The following is an 18447-nucleotide window of genomic DNA, read 5'->3' as shown; positions in this document are numbered from 1 at the left end:
CTGGCAACATTCACCCTAAGACAACCTAGGATGTTGTAGACTAGGCTGAGGTTTGCTGCAAAGCTCCCACAAATGCTCCAGTCCAGGACATTGCCTGGTTGTAGGAGTTAGAATGGTGTCACTGGTTGGGATTTACGTCAGGGAGCAACAGGAGAAGCTGAACATAGCCTTGTAGGTATCTGATGAAGCTATAAAATAAATTTTCACACCTGTATTCTCCAAGCATGAAGTGCTCCTGATGCTGAGCTGGGCTCTGTGCCCCAGTGTCCATGTTTCCACCACGTGTCCTGAGAGCCTGGGTAAGTGCTCCCCAACCTGGGCCTGGAAGTGGGACTGCATTTATATGCACTTTAAGTGCGCTTTTCTCACAGCACTTCCAGCAGAACCCACTGTCTGCCAAACATCAGTTTAGTTGTTTGCTTTTTTTTTTACAAAAAAAAAAAGGGTGGTGGAGACATTAACACTGTCCTTTGAATGCTGGCTGTTTTAATTTAGTTCACTCCATTCCTGTGCCTTTTCAAAATTCTCCTTGTTATTTACTAAGAACTTGGTCAGTGACTGAGACTCCAGGTTGTTAAATATCAACCTAGCAGAAACCATCTCCCCCACAGGGTGGTAGGGCTGAAACAGAAACATTGCTCTCCTTGTTTCATGGCTGCAGGGTCAGTTGTGACAAGCTTCTCACTGGGCTATGAAGGCCCAGCCAGGACAGGAGATCAGCCTGCAGCATTGCAGCAACTGCTTCCATACACACTGTCAGCTGCCCCACAAACTCTTAGTTAAAACAAGACAAGTGGGGAGAATGGTCCTCCAGGGAGATGCTTGGAATAAAATCCTCTTTCTAATCATCTCATGGAGATAGGAAACGGATTATTCAATAGCTTTTTATAGATCTTGAAAACTAGCCAGATCCCAAGGCTTGGCTATTTCAGCTTTAATTCAGCCCCCATGAACTGGGCCAGGAAGCTGAGCTCTGTGCATGTTTGTCTCTGGCAGAGAGGCTGCCTGTTTTGTGTCATTCTGCTGCTACCCTTTGCCATGTAGGAACAGTGATGGGAAGCCACCAAAGGCCTCTATGCCACTGTGGGCAGGCAGACAGCAGTCCCAACCTCGAGGCAGTGGTTTGTGTTTCACCTGCATGTGGCAGAGCACAGGTAATCGTGCTTCCAGTGCCCAGAGGCGCTGGTTGGTCACCTCTGCTCTCTCTGTGGGCTCGAGTTCCTTTCTCCTTGCTAATCTCGGCAGACCTGTGGGGGCAGAGGCTCACATACTTTTACAACAATGCTCAGCTGGTGTCCTGGGTGGACATTGCATTCCTCTGCTGCCTCTCATCAAACAGTGCTGTCCGCCTGCTCTGTCATTTGTCCTGTCACCCAGGAGCCCCGCATTGTGTACGGCTTTGACACCTCCATCCCTCTCTGTAGGAACTACACTGGTAATTAACATTCTATTTCATAGAATAATAGAATCACAGAATCAGCTGGGTTGGAAGGGACCTCTGAGATCATCAAGTCCAACCCTTGATCCACTACCACTGTGGTTACTAGACCATGGCACTAAGTGCCACATCCAGTCTCATCTTAAAAACCTCCAGGGACAGAGAATCCACCACTTCTCTGGGCAGCCCATTCCAATGCCTAATTACCCTCTCTGTAAAGAATTTCTTCCTAATATCTAACCTAAACCTCCCCTGGCACAGCTTAAAACCACGCCCTCTTGTCTTGCTGATAGTTGCCTGGGAGAAGAGACCAACCCCCACCTGGCTACAACCTCCTCACAGGTAGTTGTAGAGAGCCTTGAGCCTCTCCAGGCTGAACAACCCCAGCTCCCTCAGCCTCTCCTCATAGGACTTGTGCTCCAGTCCCTTCACCAGCCTCGTTGCTCTTCTCTGGACTTGCTCCAGCACCTCAATATCCTTCCTGAACTGAGGGGCCCAGAACTGGACACAGTACTCCAGGTGTGGCCTCACCAGCGCTGAGTACAGGGGAAGAATCACTTTCCTGGACCTGTTGGCCACACTGTTCCTGATATAGGCCAGGATGCCATTGGCCTTCTTGGCCACCTGGGCACACTGCTGGCTCATGTTCAGCTTCTTGTCAATCCAAACTCCCAGGTCCCTCTCTGTCTGGCTGCTCTCCAGCCACTCTGTCCCCAGCCTGTAGCACTGCAGGGGGTTGTTGTGGCCAAAGTGCAGGACCTGGCACTGGCCTTGTAGAACCTCATCCCGTTGGAATCAGCCCAACTCTCCAGCCTGTCCAGGTCCCTCTGCAGAGCCCTCCTGCCTTCCAGCTGATTGACACTCGCCCCCAACTTAGTGTCAACTGCAAATTTGGTGATGGTGGACTCATCCCCTCATCTAAATCATCGATAAAGATATTAAACAGAACTGGGCCCAACACTGATCCCTGGGGGACACCACCAGTGACCGGCTGCCAACTGGATGCAGCCCCGTTCACCAGCACTCTCTGGGCCCGGCCCTCCAGCCAGTTCCTGACCCAGCACAGGGTGCCCCTGTCCAAGCCATGGGCTGCCAGCTTTTTCAGGAGTATGCTGTGGGAGACGGTGTCAAAGGCTGTGCTGAAGTCCAGGTAGACACATCCACAGCCTTCCCCTCCTCTACCAGGCGGGTCACCTGATCATAAAAGGAGATCAGGTTGGTCAGACAGGACCTGCCCTTCCTAAACCCGTGCTGGCTGGGTCTGATCCCTTGTCCATCCTGTAGGTGCTGTGTGATTGCACTTAGGATGATGTGCTCCATAACCTTGCCAGGCACTGAGGTCAGGCTGATGGGCCTGTAGTTTCCTGGGTCCTCCTTCTGGCCCTTTCTGTGGATTGGTGTGACATTCACCAACTTCCAATCATCTGGGACCTCCCCAGTGAGCCAGGACTGTTGGTAGATGATGGAGAGCTCTTCTGCCAGCTCCCTCATCACCCTTGGGTTTATCCTTCAAGGAAAACAAAAATCAATCCTGAATAGCTGGTGGCCATTTTTTATGCAGCCCTGAACAGCAGCATGTGGCAGAATCTGCCTCACCAGAAGGCACTGAAACTACTCAGTGACCTCAGTTTTCCTGAATGCTGCTCCGTGTGGGCAGAGCAGAAAACTTCCTGTTCAGGTTTGTGTGCAAGAGTTTTGTCAGCAAGGGGTTTGCCTCTTCGATGACTCAAGAGGAGAAAGTAAACGGTTTAATGCTGAGGTACTGCTTGTCCAGGCTTCCTCTTCGCTCTGAAACTTGCCTCATCCCACAGCTAAAACATGGGCTGTCTTATTGGATTGGAAGATGCTGAACTCTGTGTTGCCCTTAGGACCACATACCTGCCAGGGAAGATTGTCTTAGATGATGTATCAGCAATAAAAGATCTAGACTGAGTTATTTTGTCCCTGGTTCCTGTTTGGTTACTTATCAGGGTTGTCTGAAGCCAATGAGCAGGACTGGGGCACCAGATGAAGAAAACAAAAATTCCTATGGCAATATCTAGAGAGGACAGTTCTTAGGGGTAATGAACTTATGGCAGTTCATGAACTAGGATGTTTAGACAGGGGAACACTGCCTGAGGGAAATTACTCCTGCTTGTGCAGGATTGTTCTAGAGCCATTAGGCTCAGTTTTGCTTCACTTGGTAGAGTAATGCCTGGAACATTTTATATTCAAGTCTTTGAGTCTGATTGTTTCTCAAAGGCACAAGGAAGAGTCTTGTAGTCAGACACTGAAGAAAACCATTATTTGTCACCTTATTAACAAGCTGCTTTGGACTACAGTTGTCCGCAAATGTTTTTATTTGTTTTCTCTTCCCAGAACCTTTTCCTGGTTTGACTTGACAGCTGTACCAACGAGAAAGTCTTTCTTTAGCCAGCTGCTAGAATAGAGAGAGTTCGTCCAGTGCCATCCCATGCCTGGTGCTCTACTAGACCAGGCATCCTCTGGAGACTGGTCTACAAAGCAATGTGGGTAATCAGCACTAATTAGCTGTAGTGGAGCCTAGTGTGATACTGGATGACATCGTCATGTTTCACAGCTGCTTCCAACATTTTCTCAGAAATTCCAGAGGAAACTGCTGAGTATGATTCTAAATTCTCATAAACCATAATGAAGCCCAGGCAGAATGCTTTGCTGAGATCTCATCCCAGCCTCCTCATGGAACTAAGGGGTGTGAGAACCACTGTTCACTGTTCACTCTCAGACTTTTCAAACTATTCCAGCTAACAACCCTACGTACACATTTTCTTCTACACGTTTCACTCTCTAGACTGTTCAACAAACCCACTTACCCCTGGCTGCTTGAGCTTTTCTCTTTTTTTGTCTGAATTTGCTTATTACATAGTCTTCCTGGCCTATGAACTGCTTCAGTTTCACTGTTTCTGTTGCAGCTTCAATAGAAAACTGAATTACAGAAAAAATTACATATATTTTGTAGTGACTACTGCTTTGGTGTAACAAACTAAACAGGATCGGGCCCAGTCTTTTTTTATCCTTTTATTTTTTTAATCCCCGCGGGGGATCTCAAAAAAGCCATTGAATCCTGGCAACATACTAATGATTTAGTCAGGAGCACTCCTTCTGTTGAGCCAGGCTTTAATTAGCACTTCTACTTCCTTGCTGGTAATAATGCACTCCACCCTCACCATCACAGACTATGTGATATATCATTCAAGGAAAAAGGAAGTAATTGGTCAATCTGCCCAAATCCACCCAGGAGAAAGCAAGCTTTATTCCCTAAATTCTCTGGTTCATCTTACAGTATTCTCTCATGCTTCTTGCCACCATCTATCGTGTTTCAGTACTGTTTACCATGATAAGACACTGCCTTCCCGGTTTTGCCTCACAGGAAATAATTTCTGTGGTGAGGCCAGGGACTAGTTGTGCACATTGCAACGAGGCCTCTCACTTAATTATGATGGCTGACAGCAGCTGTAGCCACATCTGTTATGCCTGTTATTGTATGTACCATACATACAATAACATACACTTGGGCTTCAAAGTAAGCCCAGTCTGCCGGCACTAAAGACTGGGAGAAATCTACTCACTTGAGCATCTGGCAAGTTGTCGTCAATCACTTGTGGTTAAAATATGCATATGATTGTTTTTTGGTCTTTTTAATCAACTGTGAAGCAGAAGTGAAAGACAGACAGCGGTCTGACCTAGAGCTTCTGCTTCACTTGGTTCCTATAAGCAAATAAGGATTGCAGAAAAGAGACAATGTGGGGATGTGTTTGGTCTAATCAAATGTCTAAGAGCTGCAGTGGCCTTTTCTATAATTGGGAAAAGGCGGAACTGCACCTCCTTGGACAATCTGCGAGGTAATAAGGGTCTAGTCTGCTGTTACTGCTGGGCTCCTTACAAGGGCGGAAGTGCAGCCTGAGTCTCTAATTCTGCCTCTGGGTGTCCTGCGAGACAGGGAGAGCATCCGCTCCCACCTCGGTCTGGGATCCTTCCAAAGAAGGAACTGTATCCGCTTCCGCTGTGGTCTGGGACTGTGGCAAAGGAGGAACTGTAGTATAGGACTCCAGTCCTGCTTTTTTGATAAACTCTGTGAAAGTCAGGGCATCTGCTTTCTTTCCTGTTTGGGACTTTCTCTCTAGGAAGAGACCCATGTTGTCTCTGTATGGGAGGGCAATGGGTCTGCTGAAGAGAGGCTCCTCAATCCCCAGCAACTCTCGCACATGTCGTGAAATTTCCTGAAATACAAGATAAAATGCCACAAATTCTCATTTCACAGGGCAACAGCTAAAACTATACATTCTGTGTCAGAGCAGCAGGAAAAAGAACTGAATTTCTGAATTTTGGAACAGTTTCACACTTGAAGTTGCAACACGAGGGATCTGAACCCATAAGCCCCATGTGACATTGTAAAAGCAGAGCAGATCCCTTTTTCTCCAGAATTACTGTGGAGGATGACATCACATCTGGTCTCTTAGTGGCATAAATAGCTCCACTTTCCTCTTTGCACTTGAAGAACAAACAAGTTATAGGTGAATGAGCTGCAATCTCTCCTGCTTATTTCAAAATCATTGCTGTTTGTTAAGTTATAATGACAACAGCAGAGTCTAAACACAAGAGTAAAAACTAATTAGCAGTAAGTCATATTGCTCATTAGGAAAATGGCTGTGTGAGCCAGCTAGACCTGGAATTGTCAGTGAACAGAGCCTTGCCATTATTTTTGAAGTCACTTCTGAGAATGTAACCATCTGATTCGACTGAAGCTTCAAAATACAATTCTCAAAGTTTTACCGATTTTTCACAGTATTTCCTCAAAATCTTCTCCCAACTTGGGCTTGACTCTGAAGAGTAGTACCCTACTTTGTGTGATAAACAAAGAACACCATACTGGTATCTTCAGTGGTTTTGATATACAAAATACCAATACAGTGGGATTAAAACCAGCAGTAATGTCACTTGTCCATGCTGCATTGCTTCCACATAATTAGCTGTGTAGTTCTCTACCAAATTGCCATTTCCCCTAAACTGCAGACAGTTTCTGTCTCACTGAGCTGATGCTATCACTTTTATTTCTATAGTAATTGTATCAGTTTCAACTGCTCACAGCCTTTAGTTTATATTTCTTGTTGGGAAGTGATGGCCTTAACGTTTCACCTGCTCTAGTGCACACTTCCTGAAAGACTCACAAGGCCACGTCCTGCAGAGCTCTGCATGCTTGGATTTCATCACAGAAAAGTTCTTTAAAACACAAATAACTAACAGGATAAAGCATAACCTTCAAGAACATCTAGGTTCCACTGAAGTCTGTGAGATGTTCCCAGTTTACCTGCAAGATTTGGAAAACATTACAGAGACAGTCTCATTTCCAAGCTTGCTGCACTATGCTGGCTATCACTTATCCTGAGGAATTTCAGTTCCTACAGGAGGAAGGTTATAGCTGGTACCTTTAACCCACGGCTAAGTATTTCTCAACAGCTGCATTACCAGCATACACAATCCCTATATCCCAATATGAGGGTGAGGCTTACAAAGGCTATAAAGTTCTTGCCACCTTTGGTAAGCACAGATGACTATAAAGGCTCTATCTGCTTGTACCTGAAATATTCTTGAAGGGCTGCTGTCTGAAAAACTAAGTGTTGTAAATTGATGCTTTCCTCTCAAAGCAGCAGGCAAACTCATGGCTCTAGTCAGTCTTTTTGGTGGTATGTATCGTTTCAAATAGTTAAGATTGTGCAGCCAGGCAGAACAGTAGTGAAATAGCATTTTGGTGCTTAAGAACAAATCAAACTGTGCTAATACTCTAGTCATTGGAGCATAAAGATTTTTCTCTCTTCCAGGTTATTTGAACTTCTACCTATGTCTTCTGGGGAAAGTAACATCAAATTATGATGCAAAACAGACAATTTGGCTCTGTAAATGCAGCCCCAAGTCCCTCTGAAGTTTCCATTAGGGAAGAGAAGAAGGGTTATGAAATTTAAGTCAACTTGTTGATTTTCTGAACCTTTAGGAAGCTCTGGAAGGCCATATTGTAACCCCCAAAGTCAGTTCTTAACCATCAGTGTCTGTTAAAAAAATATGCAGGTTTGAAAAGAAAATGGCCAAAACAAGGAAGTAAAAATTAGTGGCCTTTTTGCTGCTTGAGATCAGTGGCTCAACTGCTGCAAGTTAAATCTGACTAGATTTTCAGAAGTTCTGCAAATGAGTAAGTGGAAAATTACTATAAAAAAATTCCGAGTGGTATCTAAAAAAGGTCTGTGCATCTTGCTAAGCAATTTTATGAGCCCAGGGGAACAACATAGGGTTAAAGAAAGGCCAAGTACTCCTGGTGCACTTCTGGTGCCCCAGCTGCGGCCAGTTAAAGATCTGTACTTGAAAAGACTCTAAAGATGTGACTGTTTGGCTGAACAAGTTTGGTTGTCCAGTTCCAGGCTCACTCTTTGAATCCACGATCTGCCTGGGCAGGCAGGCCATGGCCCAGCCTGCTTCTCAGCGATAAGGGTCAGCGAGGGGGGTTAGGGGGCTGAGGGAGCCCCGGGACCCGCCAGGCGCACCTGCATGTGGCCGAAGTCCGTGACGCCCATGGCGGGCAGGTTGGAGCAGTTGGCGAGGACGAGGCGGCGGCCGGTGATGCCGTTGGCCCTGAAGCATTCCTGGGCAGGGGAGCAGAGGGAGAGGCGGGTCGCCCTCTGCCACTGCCGCCCCTCTTGCCGCTCACACACGCTCGCTCACACACACACACACACAACTCAGGGCCATCGCTGCAGGGGGCGCTCAAGGCGGGGGAAGCCCCGCACCTCGTACTGGGGGAAGCCAAGGTGTGCCACCCACTCGGCCACCTCCTCGGCACTCCAGGCCAAGAAGGGGCAGGCAGACCGCGGCACTCCCGCGCCCTGGAGCTTGGGCTCAGGCTCCCGCCCCTCGGGCCCCGGGCGCGGCTCCATCAGCTTCTTCCCCAGTCCGCCCCGGCGTCTTTCCTGGATCCGTTACCATGGTAACCGCCACTTCCCGGAGGCGCACCCCGTTCTCCCTTCCGCCACCCCCTCCGCGCTGTCAGCCTGCAACGCCGCCCGCGCCCCACGGCTCTGCAGAACTAGATGCTGATTGGCTGCGTTGCCGAGGGGGGAGGCTGAGGAATGAGCACCAAGGCGCCACCATCTCCCTCCTGCCGGGATCACACGCCCCCGCTCGGGTGTTTCCGCCGCCCCGCTCGGGTGTTTCCGCCGGGCCGGCCGCCGCGGTTCGGCTCCGCTCGGGTGATTCCGCCGTCCCGCCGAGCCGTGCCTATGTCGGCCGCGGTTTCCGCCGCCGCCGGGTCCCGCTTCGAGCCCCCGGGCGCCGGCACCGCGTCCCGGGGCCCCGCAGGTACGGGCTGGGTAGGGGAAGGGGCAGCCTGCCGGCGCGTATTTTAGCTTTGGCCTTACGGGGAGGGTGGAAAGCAAACTCCCTCGTTTCTCGCGGAGAAGCCGAATTTCCGCGCTGGCAGATCTCTCGGATGGCTCTGTGGTCTCCGGGCGTTCCTGGACTGCCGAGTTCACCTGCTCCCCTGCCGGCACACCTGCGCTCAGGCGCCTGGGACTGCAGCTGGAGTTCCTGGCGTTTCCCCCCTGCGGGGGGAAGAGCGAGGACTGATGGAGGTTTGTACCTTCCCCGGCGGAACAGACCCCGTCCCGCCTGAGCCGGGCTGCCCCCGCCGTGCGGTCTCTGCCGCGGGCGCGGGGCTCCGGGCTAGAGGTGCCTCCCAGCTCCAGCCGGCTCTTGGGAAGGGCCAGCGGCTCCAAGGGGCATCACCGGCGACCTGCGACAGCTGGAACTTGTCCGTGCCCGGTTCGCTGCCTTAATGCAATCGGGCAGAAGGGCCGTGGAGCGTGTACCGCAGTCGTGTGGGGACAGAGTTTCCCCCCAGTTCAGGAGACTCGGGGGAGATCAGGAGCCATCTTTATAGACAGTCCTTGTAGCAGGGGCCTGGGAATTTCCGTCTCATCAGTGCCCTGTGGGAACCACTGCATGTTTGCTTTTTCGAGGGCTTTGTCAGCTCAGTTTTATGTGATGAAATTTGGCCTTGTTATGTCCTTCTAAAGCTGGGATTGGTGTTCCTGAGTGAATCCTGCTTCTGAGAATGGGTCTGTACCAAAAACATGCATAGGTTTTTGTTCACCCTTTCCTAGGGTTGAGGCAATTAAAAATATTCTGCAAGGTGCTAGATACAGCTTATAACACGAAAAACTGGTTGGCACAGCTCTTTGTTCCACAGCTGTGACCTTGTCAACATTTGAGTGCTGGCTGCAGTTTTTCCTCCTGTCAGTGTATTATAAACATGAAACATTTATTTCACCTTCTCTTCTTATATTCTCTTTGTTGTTAGAAAATGAAGACTCAGCCCAAAAGACAGAGCCTGCAGATCAGCTAGTTGATTCTTTGGAGTCCAGTACTTCGCACAGCGGGTAGGAAAATTCTTATGTGTTGTGGCCCACATGCATGACAGTCTGTTTCACCCCTGTGACCTCTTCTGTGTGGCAGTTTGTTCTGTGCAGGTAAAAGGAAGGGACTGGAGATTGAATTGTCTGCTTTGGGACAGTAAATACTGGAATGAGCATGGGAGGGCCTGTTCTTACAGGCTTTAAGGTTGTTTTAATGCTTATGAGGTGTAGTTCATGGCTCAGCTATTCAAATCAGAGAGTCGTTCAGTGTGAAAGGAACCCCGCAAGGTTTTGTAGTCCATTGTAAGAGCTAATAAACTTTCAGTGGAAAATTTTCAGTGTTCCATCTGAAGGATATTTTAGTAATTGAGCATTCCCACTGTCTGTAATTCTGATGGAGGCTGTGCAAGAAAACACGTTTTACTGTTTTCTTGACAATATTTTGGCTTTTTTCTTCATCCTTTGTTTTCTGTGTCATGCCATTAATGCTGCCTGTCAACCCTGTTGTCAGATGTTTGGCTTGTTGATATCTGTTGGGCATGTGGTGCTTGTGGCCAAGTAACTTCGCTGGTTACAAGCACATATGCAGTGGAGTTTCATTTGCCATTATACATTCGATGCACAGGATACGATTTCAAAAATGTGTGAATTAATTACAGTGAGTAAACCTCATCTTCATTGAGAAATACGGAAAAAAATCCAGGAAAGAAAAACTACAACAACCTACCCTACTTACTAAGGGAGCAGTTTGATGCCATCTTGGCTTGATGCTGATGACCTATGTATCAGCCTTCTTGACTCTAAATGAGTTCTTCCATCTCCCTATAATATCCTCTATTTTTCTTTTAAGAGATCAATACAGACCATGAGCAAAGTGGCCAGAGTAGATGATGGATACCTGTGGAAGTTACCTAACAAAGTTGTCTTAAGTTAGATTTCCTTTGAAAGGGATGGAGATGATCCAGAAGGGTTGTGTGAGGAGGAATCAGCTGAACTCTATCTTTGTAAGTCTGCCTGTAAAGCCTGTGTAGCCCTTCCTAATCTTTCAATGAGACTCTTAGGTATCTGTGTTGTCCAGAGGAAAAAATTCCAAAGCTCCTATGTTGAGGGAGATGGGTGCATCTATGGTAGCAAGTGACCAAATAGCCCTTCTAGGTGAGTCCACGCAACTGCTAAACTAAGGGGTAAATAGGCTGGAAAATGATGGCGTAGAAGTCAAAGAATTCTTCTTTTAAAAAATTATTCTCTCCAAGTGTTCCTTCTTTTCTTATCTTGTTCATCTGCTGCCATTTTCTGATCCTGAAATTCAGCTCGTTTGAATTGTACTTACAGACCTTCTGGTCTATCGTGCCAGTTCTAGGAGAGGAAATCACACTGTTGAGAGAATTTAAGTAAAAAATGGCTGTGTTTCTGTACTGCCATGGGAGTAAAGATTTGGAAACAAGAGCCACATTTGCCCTGTTCAAGTATTCTCTGTGGATTCAGGAAGGAATATATCTGAACTGTGGTTTTGTTTTGGTTTGTTTTTTTTTTTAACTATTCCAAACTATACTGATAGTTTGCTTTCTTGCTAATGAAGTATTTCTCATTTCTGAAAGGAGATATTTGAGGAAATGCATATATTTTCCATTACTGCTGTGTTCTCAAGTTTCTGATCCTTTAGACTAAAGCAGTTGCCATTGGTTTTACAGTGCTGTGAGAAGGCTTTGCTTTTCAAAAGGGCAGCTGTTTCTATTCGTATTTAATACTAGGTTGCTTCTCCTGTAAGTTTCACGTATATAATGAGAGTGTTACAGAGGACAGACACTGCTGGCATCCATCTGAGTCCATTTGGGATGATAAGTCTTTCCCATTGAAAAAATGCAGCATTTTTTCAATATAATTTAGAACAAAGTCCTCAACTGAGAATAAATGCAAAAGATGTTTCCTTTCTTGCCCATTCTTCTCCTGCTACATACCTTTCTTTTTAACATGTCCTATTGTTACAGTGCAGTACTTGGACCTCTTTGCTATTACTGTGCTGCCATTGTATGTCTTACAGCTTGCTTATCTGTGGGAAGTGTATTTGAATATGGCAGAGACACCTGGGTGCTCCCTGTATCTGTTGGGCTTGCTATTGGAAAGGCATAATGGGCTACGTAAATAGATGGCATTCTCAGGATGGCTGTCAAAACTGTTTTGAGTTCTTTCATTGATCAGATGACCTCTGATGGAGTATGCAGATGTCATGCAGTAGCTGACACAAAAGAAGTTGTCCCTTCTTGGGCAGAAAAGTTGGCGCTGATGTCTGCCCTTAGTACAGTGTTGGTGACCTAGCATGCTGTGGGGTGAGTGCAGTGAATTTTTTCTGCTGTTTAAAGGACAGTAAATAAGGAGTATTCCACTGAAGTTGCTCTCTCTGGCTCACATGGAAGATAGTCACGCAGAGATGGCAGGACTGGGGTGTTAAGGGTTCTTTGTGCAGTTGGCAGGTGGTGACCACAGAGGCTTATTCTCTTCAGTTCATTTGAATTAGAGTTCCAGAGCGGAGTGATTCCTCTGCTGACAGTGCCCTGGGTGCAAGTGGTGAATTGTAGTGCTCTCTTTCTCTGAAAGGTCACAGATTGGGTCACACCTGAGTGCGGGCACGACAGAGGATTCGAAGGAAGAAGCTGACACTTTGGAGGACCGGGAAGTGGCTGAACTAGAAGAGAAGCTGCCTGACAAAATCCATTCCCTCAAAAAGGTAGGTGGATGTTTCTCATGTCTGAAAGCAAGGACAGAGGCGCAGTGAGAGTTTTCCCACCCTACTTCGGTGCTTAAGGCTATGGGACTGAGGCTCTAAGGGTTATGTTGAGATAAAAGTAGTATTGACATAGATTCAGTTACATTTTTTTTCTATAGGTTAGTGGGAAGTAAATGTTATAAGTCTGATTTGCAAAATCCATCTCGTGTGTTTGGCTGCTCCTCGCTTCCTTACAGTTTTTTACTCTATAAGGCTGTTAGGTAATTCTCACCTCTTGTCTGGTACTTCTGGGAATTCCCTTCTTGCAGAGTTATGGAAGAGGGAACTGAAAGTCTTTTGTTTTTTCTTGCGAGCAGCCAGTTTGTTTGCATTACAGATAGAGTCAGGAAAACTTGTGCAAATGACACCCAGCTCAGGACCTGTGAGTTTGCATATATGAGGAGAGAGGCCTAGTAAACTAGATGGACTTTTAACTCAGATGTAGCTATGACAGTTTCATTGTGGCTGTAGTCTAGGTGCACACTGAGCTGAAAGGCTCTCCCTAGAGAGATTGTGTCTTAAGAATTCTTTCCAAGAGTAGTCAGCAAAATCTATAAGGCTGTTGCTTTGTTGAGGGTGACAATTAACTCTGAAGCAGATGCAAAGATGTGCCTGCCCAAGGATTCCCAGGGAGGTCAAGGGGTGTGTAATTTGTGAGACTAATGCAGTATTTGACTTCAAAGTTCATGACTTTGGTGCTGTGGGGGAAACAATGCCTAGAGATCTCTTGGAGCCAGCCAGTTCTTTTACAGTAACAGAAGCTTCTGCATGTCTGACTTGGTTTCATAAAGATGCCTGAATTACTAATGAGTGGTTTCAAATCCAGCCAGAGACTTTTTAACTAGGATGGTCTTTGTGACAATGTTTCTTATGTGTTTTGTGCAGGAAGCTGGTGTTTGGGTAACCAACTACCATGTAACTCAGGGGGTAGGGGATATAGTCATGATTCAGTCAGATCACACTGGTGCTGTGGATATCCTCTCGGCTGAGCTGGAGACTGCAGACCTCCTTGGGGAGCAGAGGAAAGGTGAGTCCTGAAGGCAAAACATTTGTTTGGGTAATTTTTTAAGCAGCTACCCTCGCTAGAGAAGAGCAGAGACTGTCCTGGAAACACTTCTAATTCCTACTGGAAATTTGGGCTCCTGGCTAGCAAGTGGAAAAACTTCACATCCAGGGCTTCTGGGAGCAGACCCCAGAACGCAAAGGCCTTATCAGAAATAGCTTCACTGTTTTCAGATAACAGTTTGTCAGTAGTGAAAAGACAGGTGAGCCTGTGATCTTTTCCCTTGTTTCAGCTCAGCCTCCCCCTCTTGCTGCACCCACCATGTGGACCACTGAGAAGATGAAGGAATTCAAAGCCAAGATGGGAAAGGAGAAGAATGGCCGGATGGTGGTGAAGCGAGGCGAAGTGGTGACAGTCCGTGTGCCAACCCACCCTGATGGGAAATGCATTTGCTGGGAGTTTGCTACAGATGACTATGACATTGGGTTTGGAGTCTATTTTGACTGGACCACAGTTACTAACACAGCCATTACTGTTCAGGTCAGTGAATCCAGCGATGAAGAGGATGAAGAGGAGGATGAGGAAATTGAAGGTTAGTGCAGATCTTATAAAGGTTAATTTGTGGTGCTTATTGCTATGCTGCTGAGAGAGTCTGTCAGATGCTATAATTTCCATCTACTTTGTTTACTCAAACCGTTTGCTATCTCTGCAGCCTTTTGGGTTCTTGGTTAGACTGTGATAAGAAAGCATTTAGCCCTTCCTGCTTCAGCATATATCAATGGGTGTTCTCTCCAAAAGCATTCTTAAAATTGAGCACATTGAAAAATAAAATCAAAATTCGCTCAGTCAGGTTCTTGCTGATAAAAAGATTTACCCTGACTGTTTTTCTTAGACTCTCAGACTGAGAAATTTTTGGTGGAGTGGAGGCAAAAAGATTTTATTTCTGGGTTGGTTTCTTTTGGTTGGTTGGTTGTTGGTTTTTTGTTGTTTTCTTTTTTTTCCCCTGGTACATCAGTAGCTCCTTCTGACTGCATTTGAAAGCATTGCTACCCGTGTCTTTATACTTGTGAAACACACAGCAATGTTGCCTGTTTTGTGGCTTCAGTGTATGTGTGACCAGTGTAGCTGTGGGGTTGGTGTCTGAATTTTGCAGGCCATCCAAAGAGGGGTAGGTTCCTGTATGAGGAATCCTCTTGGAGAATTGAATTGAGGACATAAACCCAATGAGGTTGTAGATAAGAGCTTACCCTGCCTTTCTTCTGCTTCAGGGCTTTATCACTGGATTGCTGTTATGTGTATAAAAGCAGTGAGGTGTCTAAAATGTAAGTTCAGGGAGAGGAGACCGGGCTGGCAGGCAAGTGAATACTCTCCCATCAGTATTCCCAAAAGAACTGCTTCTTAGTATGTCCTTTGTTATGATAAGGAAGACTGGACTTCGTGGGAATTATTTGCAGAAAGGTCAGAGGAGACGCTGTAGGTAATGCTGTCATAGTTAGCCTTCCGTATGGCTGCATGTCTGTGCTGCATTCCAGCCTTGTTGGTCTTTTTCTGGACAGCCTAGTGGCTTAGCAGGTTCTGGCCTACTTACTTGTCTCCTCTCTCCATTCAGGACTCTCCCCTGCTGGTGATGTGGAAAGGGGCTCCAAAAGCTATCTGCGGAACCGCTATGGAGAGATCATGCCTGTGTATCGGAGGAACAGCCATCGGGAGGTGCAGGCAGGCAGCCATGAGTACCCAGGCGAGGGCATCTACCTGCTGAAATTTGATAACTCGTACTCTCTCCTCCGCAATAAGACTCTGTTCTTTCATGTCTATTACATGAGCTGAAGAAAAGGGAAGGGGCAGGGATGGCAGGCAGGTAATGGTGAGTGTAGCAGGCTGCCACCCAGCCCTGGTACTGCCTGATGGGCACTGCTATGCGTCAGAACCAAGGCACAATTCTTATGGCTCTTCTTCAGACATGAACTGGTTTCTCCCCACACCCTTCTTCCCCACTGTCCCAGGGGAGAAAGGTAGTTGTGACTGCCTGGTTGTTCCCAGCCATCTGCTCTTTCTCTTAAGTGTTTGGGAGGCCTGCTCTGTGCAGGCATCGGGCTGGGCCCTTACATCACAGCTGGTAATTGCTCAGGAGCCAGGTTCAGATGGCCATGGTTCTGATCTTTTGTGCTGGTACAAAATGAAGTGAAAACAGTCTGTTACTATTTTGTGAATAACTTTTCCAACTCTCCTGCTGCATCTGCATCACTAGAGGGCAGCTGTCAGTTGCAATGAGCCAAAAGCACAGCTGGCTTGTCACCTAGCCAGGGTAACCTACCACCACTACAGTCACCAGCAGTCAGTGCTTCCTTCACTCACACGAGTGGGGGTGCAGCTGGCCAGCAGCTCCAGTGGCTTGGCAGTGCTACAAAAGGTGGGCCCCAAATGGCAGTCACAACTTCTGTTTGAACATGGTGCAATCCTAGTAGTCCATAAGAGGGTTTTACTACAGATTAAGAATTGGATGTTATATTTGTTAATTGTAGGGATATGTAGGTGATTAAAACTTCAGTGACTACCAAAAGTTTTTTCTCTAATCCAAATGTGAAGCAGAATAAATACAAAGTGGTTGGAATACAACCAATAAATATACAGGAAATGTTTCTTAGTAGCAGCATGTTGGTTCACTGGTATTACAACCATATGTAGCAAGGTTCCCCAGAGAAATGTAGCTTGTCAGCTGCTATTGCTATTGCAAAGGTATTGTTAGGAAGTTCCTTGGCATGTTTTGGTGACTCATGATGATACTCGTGATCACTTTCTGCTCAAGTAGTGGCAGAATTGAACAAGGAAGAAGTTAAATCCATCAGTGATGAATTTTAAAATATGTTTATCAGTAACTGTTGTTTATTTTAATACTTTTAACATGAAATCATTCTCTTTTCTAAGAATACTGCTGTATTTAATTTTGATACCTCTTTGAAGAGACACAAAATGGCTGTTTGTGTGGTGATACTAGTAGAGTTCTGAGTTTTATTTTTAAATTGTCCAGGTAAAGCACCTGTACTTGGTCCATTCCTTCTATTGAGAGGGAATGATGGACAAAATTATTTTGGGGTAATTAAAGCCAAAGATTTTGCTCTCGTAGGAGGGCTGCATATTTCCTATGAAGGGTATATTGTAACGCTGTGCAATTTGCTCCATATTCAAGCTTGGTCTTTTAACTGTCTCTGCTTACTTTTTCACTGCCCCAGAGCACTTATTAGGTCAAAATGGTAAAAGAAACAATCAGACTACAGTAGAGCAGCCCAAGCTGAGAGGAGAAGGAGTAGTAATGCAAAGAGCCACTGTGGTCCAAGCAGTGCTTTCTCAGTGAGCAGGCATGGAGCAGAGTTGATCAGGGTAAGGAGAAGAGTTGTTGCTGCTTTGGGCCCTGAGATGAGCAGAAAACAGCCACCTCTCAAAAGAGAGAGCGTGTGCTCCTGGGTGGGGGGGAACTGCAAAGCTGCCTTACTTAAGCATGGCAAGCACAGGACAATCTTGCAAGGAGACAGAACAGTAGGGCTTGGTATCTGTCAGAGCAAAATGTTCTTTCATTCAGCAGCTTGGAGAGGGCTATTCCTTCCTTTAGCCTCTCTTGGATGAAATGAAGGACCATCCTGTGGCCTTTGTACAGCACTTGAATCATGCCTGAGCAACTTAGGTAAGGTGTTCTTTTTTTTTTTTCATCTTTTGTCTATCAAGTTCCTAGATGTTACAGATGGAGTGATGCTCTTCACTTGTAACAGAAAAGTAGCAGTATGTTTGTTGATATAAACCAGTGATTTAACACCATTTGATCGTTTGTGTTTTGTGTGTATAGACTGGGGAATGAGAGGCTGGAGAGCAGCACTGCAGAAAGGGACCTGTGGGTCCTGGTTGATTACAAGTTGAATATGAGTCAGCAGTGCCCTGGCAGCCAGGAGGGCCAACCGTGTCCTGGGGGGCATCAGGCAAAGCATCACCAGCCGATCAAGGGAGGGGATTGTCCTGCTCTGCTCTGCACTGGGGCGGCCTCACCTTGAGTATTGTGTGCAGTTTTGGGCACCGCAATATAAGAAAGACATTAAACTCTTAAAGAGCGTCCAGAGGAGGGCAGTGGAGATGGTGAAGGGTCCTGAGGGGAAGCCGTATGAGGAGCAGCTGTTCAGCCTGGAGCAGACCTCATTGTGGTCTTTGGTCTCCTCACGAGGGGAAGCAGGGGGGCAGGTACCCATGTCTTCACTCTCATGACCGGTGACAGGACTAGAGGAAATGGCATGAAGCTGAGTTAGGGAAGGTTTAGATTGGATATCAGGAAAAAGTTTTTCACCTGAAGGGTTGTTGAGTACTGGAACAGGTTCCCCAGGGAAGTCACAGCACCAAGCCTGTCTGAGTTCAAGAAATGTTTGGACAACGCTCAGGCACATGGTGTGATTCTTGGTGTGTCCTGCATAGGCCCAGGAATTGCACTTGATGATCCTGATGGGTCCCTTCCAACTCACCATATTCTATGATTCTATGAACCTTTTATACTGAGTCACTGGAAAATACCATAAAAACTGTTTATGATCACACAGAGAACACTATGGGCCAATGCCAGGAGAAACACTGCATGTAAAATACAGCAGTTGATCATGTCCCAGAGCAACAAGATCAGCCACATACATGTGTGCTCAATATTGTCAGAGTACTTACGGTCTGTTCTGCAGGCTCTGGGAAGACTTGGTGGTGTTGAAACTCAGTGGTGAAACTGTGTAGGACTGTTAGAGGAAATAAAAAAATGATAGTTACATTTTCATAGAGAATTCACTGGGTTGTTCCTTACAAT

At 46.6% G+C, this 18447-nt stretch overlaps 3 protein-coding genes across 5 annotated transcripts; 2 read left to right on the top strand and 1 right to left on the bottom strand.

The window, feature by feature from the left end:
- Nucleotides 1-112: 112 nt before the first annotated feature.
- Nucleotides 113-4081, top strand: NOXRED1 (NADP dependent oxidoreductase domain containing 1). Its single transcript, XM_032691285.1, is given in 10 exon segments — nucleotides 113-171; nucleotides 1045-1154; nucleotides 1246-1343; nucleotides 1345-1435; nucleotides 2190-2211; nucleotides 2953-3110; nucleotides 3113-3197; nucleotides 3797-3943; nucleotides 3945-3992; nucleotides 3994-4081. Coding segments are annotated over 10 exon segments (906 nt in total).
- A 150-nt stretch (nucleotides 4082-4231) lies between these two features.
- Nucleotides 4232-8612, bottom strand: SAMD15 (sterile alpha motif domain containing 15). The gene is made up of 3 exons (XM_032691103.1): nucleotides 8233-8612; nucleotides 7990-8088; nucleotides 4232-5676 (listed from the first exon to the last, which is right to left on the bottom strand). The coding sequence occupies exons 1-3, from the start codon at nucleotides 8377-8379 to the stop codon at nucleotides 5365-5367; spliced, it is 558 nt and encodes a 185-aa protein (XP_032546994.1). The 5' UTR covers nucleotides 8380-8612; the 3' UTR covers nucleotides 4232-5364.
- TMED8 (transmembrane p24 trafficking protein family member 8) lies at nucleotides 8321-17154 on the top strand. 3 transcript variants are annotated; one of them, XM_032691101.1, is made up of 6 exons: nucleotides 8321-8800; nucleotides 12451-12580; nucleotides 13505-13646; nucleotides 13915-14036; nucleotides 14163-14214; nucleotides 15232-17154. In XM_032691101.1, exons 1-6 carry the CDS (start codon nucleotides 8427-8429, stop codon nucleotides 15447-15449), a joined length of 1038 nt encoding a protein of 345 aa, XP_032546992.1. In that variant the 5' UTR covers nucleotides 8321-8426; the 3' UTR covers nucleotides 15450-17154. The 3 variants fall into 3 exon arrangements, with proteins under 3 accessions (XP_032546992.1, XP_032546991.1, XP_032546993.1); XM_032691102.1 differs by adding an exon at nucleotides 9801-9879 and having other exon boundaries at nucleotides 8697-8800; nucleotides 13915-14214; XM_032691100.1 differs by having other exon boundaries at nucleotides 8326-8800; nucleotides 13915-14214.
- Nucleotides 17155-18447: the final 1293 nt, after the last annotated feature.

This window comes from Chiroxiphia lanceolata, chromosome 6 (assembly GCF_009829145.1).
Source record: "Chiroxiphia lanceolata isolate bChiLan1 chromosome 6, bChiLan1.pri, whole genome shotgun sequence".
NCBI lineage: Eukaryota > Metazoa > Chordata > Aves > Passeriformes > Pipridae > Chiroxiphia > Chiroxiphia lanceolata.
The sequence above is the reverse complement of the archived record's forward strand: the minus strand, read 5'-3'. Positions and strand labels throughout refer to the sequence as shown.